The 13,658-nt window shown below is 46.1% G+C and overlaps 1 protein-coding gene across 13 annotated transcripts in view; it reads right to left on the bottom strand.

The window, feature by feature from the left end:
- The window catches only part of LOC8038033 (transducin-like enhancer protein 4), a 105,891-nt gene that overhangs the window by 21,495 nt on the left and 70,738 nt on the right, over positions 1-13,658 (bottom strand). For 8 of the 13 annotated variants that reach the window (XM_042290924.1, XM_042290923.1, XM_042290925.1 and 5 more), the window contains exons 7-13: positions 10,559-10,588; positions 9,652-9,904; positions 6,911-6,927; positions 4,884-4,988; positions 3,773-3,814; positions 2,639-2,809; positions 170-296 (exon numbers count right to left, since the gene is read on the bottom strand). In XM_042290924.1, the coding sequence (XP_042146858.1) occupies positions 170-296; positions 2,639-2,809; positions 3,773-3,814; positions 4,884-4,988; positions 6,911-6,927; positions 9,652-9,904; positions 10,559-10,588 (745 nt within the window). The remainder of the gene's footprint in view (positions 1-169; positions 297-2,638; positions 2,810-3,772; positions 3,815-4,883; positions 4,989-6,910; positions 6,928-9,651; positions 9,905-10,558; positions 10,589-13,658) is intronic. The other 5 variants (XM_042290926.1, XM_042290915.1, XM_042290918.1 and 2 more) reach the window with 4 other exon arrangements.

Raw genomic sequence — 13,658 nt, 5'->3', positions numbered from 1 at the left:
CAGCCACTGCAGCGTAAAATCGGACTACAGACGTAGAAAATTGTGCTGCATTTTGGGCGTACCCACGTCTCTAAACTGTTACAGAACCGAGGGATAGTTTGACTATGAATGCCAAGGTCAAGAGACTGACGTGCTGAAGGAGCAGACGGGCGCCACGTGCGGAACGTACCCATTGAAGCAGACTTGGAGGAAGTGCCCGAAAGGGAGGGCTTTGCTGCGCCGCTCGAGCCTGGCGTTGTGGAACCGGAGCTCGTAGGCGTCAGCGACTTGGACACTGGCGTCGGCGACTTGTCTCCCTGGGAGGCCAAAGGAAAGCAGTGACACAGATAAGCAGGCCCACTAATCAATCACTCAAGAGAAGTCATAGAGGATGCATTCCACACTACACCCTATTCCTTCCTAAAAGAAAAAAAAACTGTTTGTTTCTAGAAAACATGGTGTTGATTCTTAGAAAATACAGTGTTTGCGTCGTTCTTCAGAAAACACACTGTTTGTGTCGTGCTTTAGAAAACCCGATTCAAGTAAATTGACCATGCTTAACCTGCACCAGCTAGCTTGCACCCCTGTTTGTTTGGGTGCACAATAGTAAGTAGTACCATGTGACCGCACATGCAGAGTTGTACACGAAACAGGAAAGACTAGCTTCTGGATAGTAGCAAAACTGTAAATTTAATCTACACATCTGAAGGGCCTGTACAGTGCTTGGCATGGTTAGCTCAAATGCAAGATCAGCGTAGCAGTTAACAATAATCAATCTGTAAATTAGCAATGGAAAATTATCTTAACACTACAAGAAGGTAAACCCCCCAAGTGTACAGTCGGCACGGAATGAAACGCAAACATGGAGCGCATGGTTTTCGACCCACGCTGAGTCACCTAGAGACGCAACACCGAAGGTTTGGATGCACTGAGCAAGAGTCTAACACATCGAAGGAGGAGCCATCTTCTTGCAGCTCCCATCTTGTTCAGGTGGTGCAGCATCTAGCGAAAACCAGGCACCCACTGTTCGCGTTTCATTCTGTGCCGACTGTACATTCCAACATGATAACAGTTTTAATCCTAGCCCTTCAGCCATGAGAGAAAAAAATTTAAACTGATGAAGAAGCACTTCGGCAAGCCATGTTGCTCACACTTCCAACACAGTGTGGCTTTGGAACTACTGGGTGAGCCCAAACAGCATCCACGGCGCTTTTCACATTGCATTGCATAAATTAACTATGCATGACAAAAAGTAAGAACTCTGCCTGAAGGTTAGCTTAGCCATCATTAAAATAAAATTTTCAAGAACCAAGATGTGTACAAATTTTCACGTACACACATATTTTAGATTTTCCCTTTGCCTCCTTTTTAGTGCCACTTTCTCTGTCAAGCTTGAGAAGAATTATTTACCTTTCAAACCCTGCACCTATCTGGCAGTTCTCATCACGCTTTGTGCTCTCTAGTAGGTGTTAGAGAAATCTGAGACTACGGCAGTAATAAAAGAACAATGCACAAATTCAAGACTAAAACATTAACGGTGTCAAAGATTACCGGCAAAGGCACGAAAATATTACATTAATAGATATTGTACCCTCCCCTTGGATGATGCAATGAACTTACCGTAGAATACCGTGCATCATCCCATTCTACATTAAGTGCCCATTCCCAAATTTTTAAGATCTGAGAAAATATGCACAGTACATTTACATGTAAAACCGATGACCAGACAAGCACCCATCCCTCATTTTTTCGTGATTATTCCTAAATTTCGAGTGGGCACTTGCCCAGTATTTTACGGTAATTGAAAATTTCATATTTTCAGATACAATCTCTTAATTGGAGTAATGCAGCAGTGTCGAACTTTTGCGTCTTGCTGCCACTGTCACTACTTCCTTCGGGCAATGTCTTGGCTTTCTGTGAAAGCATTTTTTACTATGCGACTGTAATCGAAAGCTATGTTATTGGGCCATGAGTTGGCACTATAGTTTCCAAAGTTGCAAGGGCATACCCATGTGCTAAAATAAAAGAAACCCTCCTTACCCAAGGGGAGGCACACTCGTACTCAAATAAAGCTGACCGGAGAACGGTGCTCTTATTACCTTTGACATGCCTACAGCAAATAATATGACACCACAAAAACAACATAAACTAAACAAAATAAGTCACGACGGTTAGCACCGATAAAAGTAAACATAAGATAGAGATGATAAAAAAAGAGGACAGGCAACACAGAAGTCTAAAAACCGAAACTTCCGCACCGTCTGTCCCTCCAAGCTTTTTTTTTTCCCCCCAAGCAATATTTTTTTTTTTTTTTTAAATTATTATTATTTTTTTTTTGTTTGTTTGTTGTGTGAATAGATATATATATATACAGGGAGCAAACCAAGACAAGTCGATCGCACGCAGCAATCTGCTTTAGTGCACCGTTCAGAGGTGGCAACACCGTCTGGGCGTGAACGCGACGTCGTCGAAGAATAAAAGGGGCAGCACTCAATGACCGCCCAGTCGTCTGCCCCGGGAATCGTCAGGGTCGGTCGTCTCTTCTTCATCCCAGAGCAGCATACATCCTTAGAACGTCCCGCAAAAGTGCGCAGAACGTTCAAGCCGCCTCGGGAAAAGCCAAGCGTTGGACGGAGGTGTGAGGGGTGGGCGTCCTTACGGAGTTTATGCGGGGGCTGACGAGTCCGTCCTTGGCCGACTTGGAGGACACCGGCGTACTCCGACTGGACGAGGAGCCCGAGCGGCTCGGGGGTCGCTCCCGTTTGATGGGGCGCTCGCTCCCATTCTCCCGGGGGGACAGGCTGCCGTTGTTGGCTGGGGACACCGGGTCCTGCGCGTGAAAAGGGAAGGAAAAAATTTTGAGCACACCTAAACACTTCTTATGATTTGTGAAAGCGAATCATGAATGTCGTTCTTCCGCTCCTTTAGTTTGTCTGCGGTGTACTGGCGTGAACGGCAATGTTTTGCTACTGCCAAAGTTGCGGCCGCTGACGATATAGATGCCTCAGGCGCAGCCATGTTCCTCGGCGACTAGAGGAGCAGAAGCGGCCGCAGCCACCCGCCCCTGGCAACGCCCGACCTGAGAGCCACGGCCAAACGTGCGCTCTTGTGAAGCGGCCGCCAATGGCTATCTAGGAGCCGTTTTGCTCAGCCCATGGGTAGAATGGGCATTTCTTTTGCGATTACAGACGCCGCTGGCTCCGCTCCATGGGATAGTGGATGCTTTCGCATTAAAACAAGATTTAGAACATTTACAGACCAAGTAAATGTACCGCATTTTTCGGCCTACAGGTTGCACCTTTCCGTAAGTCGCACCCGTATATTTGTACGGACGGCGCGGCGAAACTGTGTCGAAAAACTGGTGTGTGTGTGTTACGATCACAATGTATTTGCAAAAGGGAGCAAGTTTCGATATACTTGTGAACGAATCAAAAAGGGAAATATATCTCCTCGTGGCAAATTTCACAATTAAGACCCCTACTTTAATATAGAAAAAAAATGTGCATAAGCCATATCGTTGCGCGAGACGCACCGATCGAAGTGTTGGAGAAGAAAGCCACGATTTAACTTATACACTGGAAAATATGGCACTTTCTTCTGTCCCTCTTAAAGGGGCACACTCCCAGAAAAATATATTTTTAAGTGTCTAGATATAATGCGTATGCCACAAAAAACAACTTTCCCGATCCATTGAAATCCAATCCCCCAGCAAGGGCCTTAAAAATAAAAACTTGTATGTGACAATAAAAGAGAGTGTGTGCCCCTCCCTACAAAAGATGTGAAACAGACTTACCTCATTCGCAACGTCCACGTCCTGATTCTCATCGTCGTTATCCTGCGAGAGTTTTGAGTGATGTAAGTGACGCCATGATAAGAGTTTATCGCGCACTCAGTACATTCGTGTGTTGATGCTCATCAACCCCAAAAGGAGCTACAAATTTGGACACACTTTTTCATGCTGCGAGATGTTTCGAAAGATCCTATTTTCAATGTCAGCGCAACTCTGCAACCTGCATTGTACAAGCAACTGCTCTCTACAACTAACATTCGATGCCCGTCCACCATTTTTTGGCCGTCGAGTGCTCATTTCAACTTAGCAATTTCTGAGAGGAGCTAGGAACAAACATTCACTCTTGCAATCACTGCTGCAAGTTTTAGGCCCAACATATTTCCACCAAGGCAATTTGTTATATACCCCACTTGATTCTTGGTAGTTCCAACTCCTCCAAAAGATGGAATGATATGCCCAAGGTGCAGAACGTTTGATCTAGAAAGAGGGTCTAGAGAGCTTCCAATTATAATTTATAGGTGCAATGTATGAGACAGCTTGGTTACCCCTTTACTGTCACTGTGTGTTTTCGAGAGCACACAGCACTGGGAAAGGTAATAACCTCAGGAGAGTGCTTTAGATGTCTGTGTGCCCTCACACTTTCAATTCAGCATCACAGATGGAAGAAGCTCCAGGCTTGGAAGCCACTGGGAGCTCAACGAAGATTTTTTATAGGCTGAAGTGCCCGTTTCTTTGCCTCCTCTAGCACTTTACACAGCCTAAAAAGAGTTTCCTCCCGGTAGCTGGCTGGCGGTGACATGAAAACACGGTTGGTGGAATCGGCAGCCTCTAGCTGAAATTTGGTGACTAGATTCCTAACGTTTTCATTTGGAATATCGGTGATATGACTGGCATTATCGAAAATCATACAATAATATTTGATGTGTTGGAATCACGACATTCATTCTTGGAACGGAGTATTGGAATCCCGACACTCATTTTTTGAGCTGAGTGTCTGAAACACGAACCTAACTTTTGAAGCGACGTTCCTCCAGCGGGCTGCTAGAGGAACCTCGAACTGGATTTTACGTAAGATGTTGCATGCGCAACTTGGGTAGCTCTTTGGTGCTCTCACATGGACGATGACATCGTGCTTCTCCTCCTTTCGCCGCTTCTTCTCGGATTCTGTGTCCGGTGTCCGCGTCCGCACCTTGGCGTCACGGGGGGAGGGAGAGTTCCGCTGCAGAAAAACAGGTAGCACGTTATTCAACCGTCCTGCTTCCATCCGAGTGCAGCGCAGAAAAAAGAGAACACCAGATATTTCTGAAACCAAAGGACGGCATTGGAAGCCTTTCAGTGTACTCTTTGTCATGGTTTTAGCTTATCTAACCATAAAAAGTCCTTACATTAAAACTGGTGACTTCTTGGACCAACAAGTTAACACTTGGTTTTGACATTGCTTTAGTAGCCCCAAAATTCATGGTGTGCTCCACATGACAAAACTGACGCAACTTCACTTCTTGGCTGTCAAATCGGTATACAGGAGCACTAGATCTAAGACAAACGTCCTTACATTGTAGAAGGAATGCAAACATTTGGTGCCTCTATGTAGCAAACTGAAGATTCTCCACAGAAAAGCAGTTCGGTTCACCGGCTTAAATTCAAGCAGTTGGGTTCACCTGCTTAAATTTTCAAAAGCAATTTTATGGAGATGTAGAAAACTGGAACAAACACCCAGCGCTATGTCGGTAAGTTTAGAACCTCAGTAAGATTGCTAAACACAGGAAGAGCTGCGTTTCACTATTTAAACAGGCTGATGCTCCTCAAAGGTGGGAGGGAAGACTTCAGCTCACTATGCTGAAGAGCCAATTTTTAGAGAAATTTTCATGCCACACAAGTAAAAACATTGCATGTTTTCTTACTTGTCTCTTATTTACCAAAACTCAAAAGACATCCAAAAGAATTGAAACAGCTGGAGACAATTTAAAGGCATACTTCAACGAAATTTGAAATATTCCCGTTGTGTTCAAAAATAGGTTGAATATGATCCACAATATCCGTATATGACAATCGCACGTTTGTATTTTCAGCCTGGTGGCTGTATTTTTCGTTATAAACGGCCCACTCTGGCAAGCGCTCGGAGAAGGCCCAGCGGAGACCACGTGACATCCAACGCAATCGTGACGTAGGTCGTCTCAGGACGAGCAAAGCTACGGCGAGGCTGACGTCGAGAGGATGGCCTAGTCGTTCCAGCCACCGAAGCGGCTGCTTTTGTACGAATTTTGAGTGACGGGTTAATCTTCTCTAATCTTGTAGGAGGACAATAGCGACTTCTGCGACACACAAAAGGCATTCTAGAAAAGAGGGGAGTTCCTCCTGCCCCTCTTCTCTCGTCGTGGCCGGAGGCGAGACAACCTCCGTCACTAGCTGTCAAGGTTGCTAGACGGGCATTACAAGCAAGGCGTTAGCGACATCCACCAGGTGCTCTTTGCTAATTGTTTAATTCATTTTAAAATTCCTTTTCGTGACTTTTTTAACAAGAAATTGGTACGTTCGATGTGATGCTGCTTTTTTGAACACATATAGACCGAAAAATGAGCACCGAAATTTCGCTGTAGTATCCCTTTAAGAACAGACCCAGTTTCTTCCTTTATAAACAGCCACATCTCATAGCCAAATGTTTGGCTGACAGTTTGAGGCTTCCCAGCCGACAACCCTTTCCCAATACCCACTGCTAGCATTTCATCTCTCTGGCATGTATATATGAACGCCACTGCAAAGTTGCCATGAAATCTGATCACTTCATACAGGGAAAGGACAGCTTGACTCAGTGCTTTCAACAAGAAGTGTGCACAAAGAGCTTTCACAAGAATTTGTTTTAGTGAAATACAGATATTAAATGTTACAGGAAGACTGAGGGGGAGGAATTGAATTCGAAAGCACACACCGAGATACAGAGAATTTCACGCGAGGCAGGATGTTACAATTTAAAATACAAATTCCGAGCCCTGTTTTCAATGCTCCGGAAAGGATACGGGAATTTTTGAGATAGCCGGCATGGCAGAGATATTAATAAAGAACAAACACGGCTGCAATCGGTATCTCATCCTGCAGGAGTGCCTCGACATCTTCCTGGGAGGAAGGAACGACGCAAAGACTCACCCGGTCATCTGCCGCTGCTTTTCCGGTCGCAGGAAGGAAGGCCGGCAAAAACAGAAAAAGAAAACACACCAGTTAGGATCTACAATGCACTTGGCTACAGCCACAAAAAAAAAAAAAAAAAAAAGGCAATGTCCCAGTGTTGAAGTAGCCTCTCTCTCATTATGAGTTACATGTTGAATGTTATGGACACTATGAAAATTGCATTAAAAGGCCAAGTGAACATGTCAAACCAGATGTGGTGGACCTTTACAGAGGGCTCTGTAAAATCAAAGCGGATTAAAGGGATGCTGAACCAAAATCTGCATACCATAAAACATGCGGCAAAAGCGTGCAACGGGATGTTACAAACACCAAAACATCATTCATACCGCGATATCTCGAACGGATGTCCGTATTTTTCAAAAAAAGGAGGCGCATTTGACTGAAATGTTCCTGTCATGTTTCTCCCAGAAGGTGAGGGAACGGCCTCACGTCTTCTCCCCCTCGCCGCCTTGAGAAAGTGAAGCGAAGAGAGGAGGAAACGAGGTATCTCTACGTCACGCGTCACGCGCCTCGTCGGCCTGGTTCAATCTCAACTTCTTTTTTCCAAAAATACGGCCGTCCATTCGAGATATCGCCTTACGAGTAGTGTTGTAGGGATTGTAGCGTCCTGCCTACATCTCCTGCATTGTTTTTTTTTAATCCAAATTTCGGTTCACCATGCCTTTAATGGAAGAAACCGCTGATGCTACTTCTCCTCGGTGATTCACAGTATCAGGTTTCAAAGTTTGAGTCACTGCACCTCACAAACACAGCAAAGAGAAACCCGTGAAACTCTCAGGATTTGTGGATTACTCAACAACAGGAAACCACCGGCCAGACCTTCGAGCTGAGATGGTTCAAAGGAGAACAAGCCCACCAGACCCCGCCTCACCGAATTACGCTACATTCTTTCGAAAGAGTGACTATGCAGCTAGTGGAGGTCAAGCACCAAAGCCAGGAACAGTAATACCAACGGCTCAGTCCTCGGTTTTAATAAAGGAGGTTTCAAGCTCGAGATGCTAGTTACATGTATGCATCTGTTTGTTCAAAACTCACAGTGTGAAAAGGTGTAAGGCAAAGTGACTCATAAAAAAAATAAAAAGCCCAAAAGCCTATTCGAGAAATGTAACGAATAAAAAAATACTATCCACAACTATCCCAGAAAAACAGAGAGAAAATGCCGCGTAGCTTTCGCTGCCTTCACCCTCCTCCCTGCAAAAAAAAGAAAAAAAAAAAGGAGAGAGAGAGAGAGAAATTTTGCTCTTCGACAGCAGTAGGCAGTAGCCCCTTCGCTTCCACCACCCCCGCCATACCCCCTCGCATTAATCCGCCATAGGCATGCCGGCGACGACAAATGACGCCACGCTCGACCGCCCCGGCCCCAGCAAAAGAAACTCGCTCTGCCGGCCTCTTTTTGTTTGTCTTTTTCGCCGTGAACCGAGTAGCGGCGTCGGTTGGCGCCTCCCCCTCCCCAGCGCAGCGCCGCGCGCGTCAACGGGCGTCCCGACAAGCGAAGGGCGTCGCGGCCCGTTACGCGGTCGTGGGGCGTCGGGGTCGATGCCGGCGACGCTCGCCTCATTAACCTCATCGCGCGTCGGGAGCTGGGTGCGCCGCTAATCGGCTAATTAAGCGCCCTCGGGCGCTCCCGGGCCTCTCGCACCCAAGGGCCCTGTCGGCGACGACACCGCCGGCGGCGTCGCTCGCGCCGTGGTACGTGCTCCGGTGGGCAGCGCCGCGGCTCGTTGGCGCGTCGCTGACGACGCTGCCGCGAGGCTCGGTTTCACTTTGGAGTGGCCGAGCCATTCCGCTCTATCAATCCGCCCGCCTGTAGTCGCGAGCGTGCTGGCCAAGGCGCGAGATGAAGTTGCTGGGGGTTGCAAGTTCATCCGGGGTTCATCCATGCTCGCGTGTGTGCTGCTATCATCACAGCTGACTGCTTCAGTCAACTCTTACCAAGGTCACTCGCACGGTACAGCTGAGGGGGAAAATATGGCAGCAATTTTTATATAAATTCGTAGTATGCATTATAAAACTTTTTTAGAAGAAGCTGTACAGTCGATTCGGGTAGCGAACGAGAACATATGGTTTAATAAGTTAGAGGGAAATTTGACGTCACGTGACGTCACCGTGGGAAATCGTGATGTCACGTGATACCATGACGTCACCTGGCGACAATTTTCTCGCTAAATAGAGGGGAGAACGTCCACGAACAGACGGACAAATGTCTGGTACAATAAAACGTGGGTTTGGGCTAGTTTTAACTGTTCACGCTTTATAAACGTTAACAACTGGCCCAAGTAAATACCAGTTACCCCCCCCCCCCCCCCATAAAAAAAAAAAATTGCAGAAAGACGAAAAAAAAAAACAAATGAGACCGAGTAGGGAACATTTACATTCCTTTTTTTAAGCGAGGAAACAAAGGACGCTCTGACGTCACTCCGCGGCGGCGGTGGCGCTACCGTCGGCGCGGCGAACTACGGCGAACGTACAGACGCTTCCCTTCGTACCTTCCTGGTTTCTGGGCGCGCGCAGGAACCGTACTTGTTCGTCAGAACGTGTTGCTCTACAAACCTTCGCAAGGCCCGTCTCCCAGGCGAAGAATACCCAGCCGCCGGGTCTTACATTCCTCAAAAGAGAGCCACAGCGCCCACTGAGAACGCGCTCCAAAGCTACCAAGAGCGTGCACACAAAAAAAAAGGGGGGGGGTTTCTGTTTCTCACCCTGGGCGGCAGCGGCAGCGGCGGCTGCGGCTGCGGCGGCGGCCCGCTTGTCGTGGTCCTTGAGCGTGGCGGCGGCGGCCGCAGCGGCCGCGGACACGGGCCCCAGCCCCGACGAGAGGGCGAGCAGGCTGGCCGCGCTGTTGGGCGGGCCCAGGGCCAGCGCGTGGGGCATCAGGGGCCCCATGCCGCCGCCGGGGCCCATGGCGCCGCCGCCGGGGCCCCCGTGGGCCAGCTGCTGCGCCTGCATCTGCTGCTGGGATATCGAAGCACGCAGCACGTCAAAGGGGGCGCCACTCACGTGCAGCAACAAATTAGCGCCCTTCGAACGTGTTGATCGCGATTCGTTGAATTCGGTGTATACACACATAAAGGTGCTCAGAAGACTCGGAAGCGCAGACAGAGACGGACGCGAAGGAGACACGGACGACTTACAAGTTTGCGCTTACAAGTTTCCTGAGCATCGTGCGCCAACTGTAGAACAAGGTATATTCCCAAAAAGCCTTATCAATGCAGAATGCTGGACTAGTTGGTACTGGGCACCTTTGTCCTCGTCTAAAAGCGCTACCATGCCCTTGACATCCTAAAAATCCCTCCACTCGTTCCACTTTTATGGAACGAACACCGGAAAGGAGGCGAGTGCGGAGGAGGAAATTCTCAATCGTGGCGAGCCTCTGCGGAAAGAGACTTGCCCTGCTACTCTAAACCTGCGACAAACTACAGCCCTGAGAGAATCTCGCATGGTTAACTTCTCTGTCCCTGTCGCAGCCAGATCTCTATTTCGCAAAGGGGCAAAAGGAACCTAATCGGGTTGCCGCCATATTGGTATACCGATGCTTTGCGTCCGTTACGAAACACTGCACTACAGTGTGACAAAGTGCACCCTCGAGCACAGCCGCAGTATACTCACCATCAGGTGCGCCAATCCCGTGTGCTGCTGCTGAAACAAAGCGAACACGGTGTTAAACACCACCGGGTTGCGCAACAATGGAGCGCAAGCAAATTTCTAAACACTGCGTCGAAGAAGACTCATCGAAGAACACTATGTAGGGAGTACACTACGTAAGAAACCTACGTCGAAAAACACTACGCTGGATTACACTACGACGAGGAACCTTACATCGGGGAGAATACTATGTCAGAGATCACTACGTCGATTAACACTGAGAACAGGCCGTACGCTAAAACAACGTGAAAGCAGAGCTGAGAAAGCAAATCCTAAAAAGTTACCAAGTTAGACGAAATGCAATGGTTACGAAGGTGTGTAGTTACTATTATAGTTAAGAGTAAAAATGTTACGCTACTTTCAGAATATCCCATGTCGTCGACGTGTACTGCGATTGCTGACCAACGGTTCAGTTTCAAACGCGGAACAGGTGTTGGCACAGCTCCGTGTTTATTTGTTTTATTATTATCATTATTTGGGCAGAAAAAAAAATTAAATCTGCTTCTTAGGCTGCTTGCCGTCACTAATAACAGTTTTTTTTTTTTTTTTTTTTTTTTGAAAATTGATATTAACGACAGGTTACAAAAATCTTTACCCGAGGTATATGACAGCGAAAACATAGTTCAAGTTAGTTCGTAAATAGTCAATTAATTCGCCAATTATAAGGTTACACGCAATACCGCCGCAGCTGACACCACTGTTCAACAGGGGAAAAGAAAAAAACCCATCTAAAACGTTATTTTCATATTCTCAGTCTCGAAAGAAAAAAAGAAGAAAAACATATATTTTAGACATTGTGTTATCGATAAGATAATGCCCTGTCTGCTCATTCTCAACCTAAAACGTTGGGCTCGACAAGCTTCCATTAAATATCCGCGCTTCGTAGCAAAACAAAAAATTTTAATTATACATTTAAGCACGAACACGTTATTCTTTTCTTTCTTTTTAATTATACATACAAGTACAAACGCTTTTTTTATATTGGTTGAGCGGCGGCAGACTTGCACACTCAGTAAAGCTGGAGCCAGATAACGATCGGGCGAAACCCACGCTCAAATCGACCAAACAAACGGAGCTAACGAATATTAATGAGCGCGGATTGTACACGCTAAACAAAGAGACCGAGCGAAATAAAGCGCCAACGCCGATCATTAACAGGTGCGCCAGTAAAAAAAAAAACAGCGTACGCGGAAAAGTAGCAAAACATATTGCAGCAACTTAACATATCGCAACAATCCTTCGTACATGGCCAACTTCCTGTCACAAAAAAAAAAAAAAAAAAAAAAGTGCAATGAAATATTAAATTTTTAATTGATTTGCGTTTTATGATACCCGGGCAATTACAGACCTCGTGAACGTTCCGATCTTTTATCGAGAAAAGTAGCAATTATTTTATGAACGTAGCCCGTAAGATTCAATGCGAAAAAAAAAAAATTGTGGAGCCGTAGAATAGAAACTATAGGCGTCCAAAAGTTTAATTACTATTTATTGATATTTTATGACCGTCATCTAAAATATTCCCGGGCAACAGCGCGACGTTTGTTGTTGTTCAGTCGAAATTCCCGTTTGAGTGCATGCGCCGAGACCTTGACGTCAGCACACCGCAGCTGGTTCGAAAAGCACCAAGCTCTACCTCGTCAAACTATCACGGGGCTTATTTCCGGAAGTATGCGATGCCTTCGGGGGAGTCCTTTTGGTTCTTTCGTTTTTATCTGCTTTTTCTACGAAAATTTTTAAACAAGCTTAACGTCGGCATATTTTTTTTTTACGGTTGTATTTTATTTTTTTCAGTTGATCCTTTTTACGTGCTGTAACCACCGGCGTCTCCGGAAAGACGAGAAAATATTACATTCATTACGCCCAAATTCAAATCAAAAGGCGAAAAAAAAAAAAAAAACACGTCCAAAAATATTATATTATGAAAATTTTAAAAAAAAACAGTATATTACAATTGTTTGTTTTTTGTTGTTGTTGCTGTTTTAAGGGATATAAAGAAAGGTTTTGTTTTACTCGGCTGCAGGTAAAGGAAAATGATAATATTAAGCCATATTAATAACTTTATTTTTCATCGATTTTAATGCTGGACCCAAGGAAAAAGAAAAGCTGTAATGTATAGCTTGACAAGTCCGCGGGTTCTACAATAAGCGACAGCAAACCGGAAAAAAAAAATACTTAAAAAAAAATACGCACTGGATCAAACTAAGTTTAAGAACACCGAGAACTATAAACCTAGAGAAACGCGCAAGCCTAAAACAAACTCTAAATGTTATACCATCCAGATCAGGGGGTCGTGGCCAAAGTGCGGCTCCGTATACGATCGCGCTGCCACACCGCGCTCTTTGGAAACGCGGCAACAGATTACACGGACACCGACAACAAATGTATCTCGTTACATAACCTCGTGTCACAGAGATAAATAAACACGCACACCTGCGAACCGCCGCACACCCAAAAAGTAAAAATGGCATTTCCTTTAAAAGCGACAAAACAAAAACGAACAACCTTCCTTTAGCCCGTGACAATGCAGACAGAGGCTCGGGAACGCGAGCCTGCGCCGTAATTTAAACCTGCGCTTTTTTTCTTTTCTTTTTTTGCCGCATACTTTAAATTGAGTTGTTTTTACGCGGAGTCCAAAGTTCCGTGTTTTTTTTTTTTTTTTTTTATTTTCCGCGGAGTATACAAGACTTGAGAGAGTGCAGTGCGCGGATGCATCGTGTGGTCTCGGCTCGTTTCGAAGTGAACGTCGACGTTATAAAACGGCCCCGCCTCGTGTGTATCCACCACCTGCGGGGTAGTAGAGTACATCCTGTCGGGGCAAAGCGCGATTCCCGCAACAAAAAACACTCCGTCGTCACCGTGCGCAAAAACAAAACAACAAAACCCATAGACAACCGTAAAATACAAACGACTCGGAGCGTCACAACGACGGAGGAAGTATTACAACGACGCGCAAACGGCTTTTCGAAAGGATCGGAGCTATTTTCGTTGCCACACTCACTGCTCGTAGTGTCGCATCGGCGCGCCTTCATTAATGTAGAGCTTACATAAAAACAGCCCGCAGATT

This window comes from Ixodes scapularis, unplaced genomic scaffold, assembly GCF_016920785.2.
Source record: "Ixodes scapularis isolate PalLabHiFi unplaced genomic scaffold, ASM1692078v2 PGA_scaffold1__304_contigs__length_218370807, whole genome shotgun sequence".
NCBI lineage: Eukaryota > Metazoa > Arthropoda > Arachnida > Ixodida > Ixodidae > Ixodes > Ixodes scapularis.
This window is presented reverse-complemented; position numbering and strand designations above follow the sequence as displayed.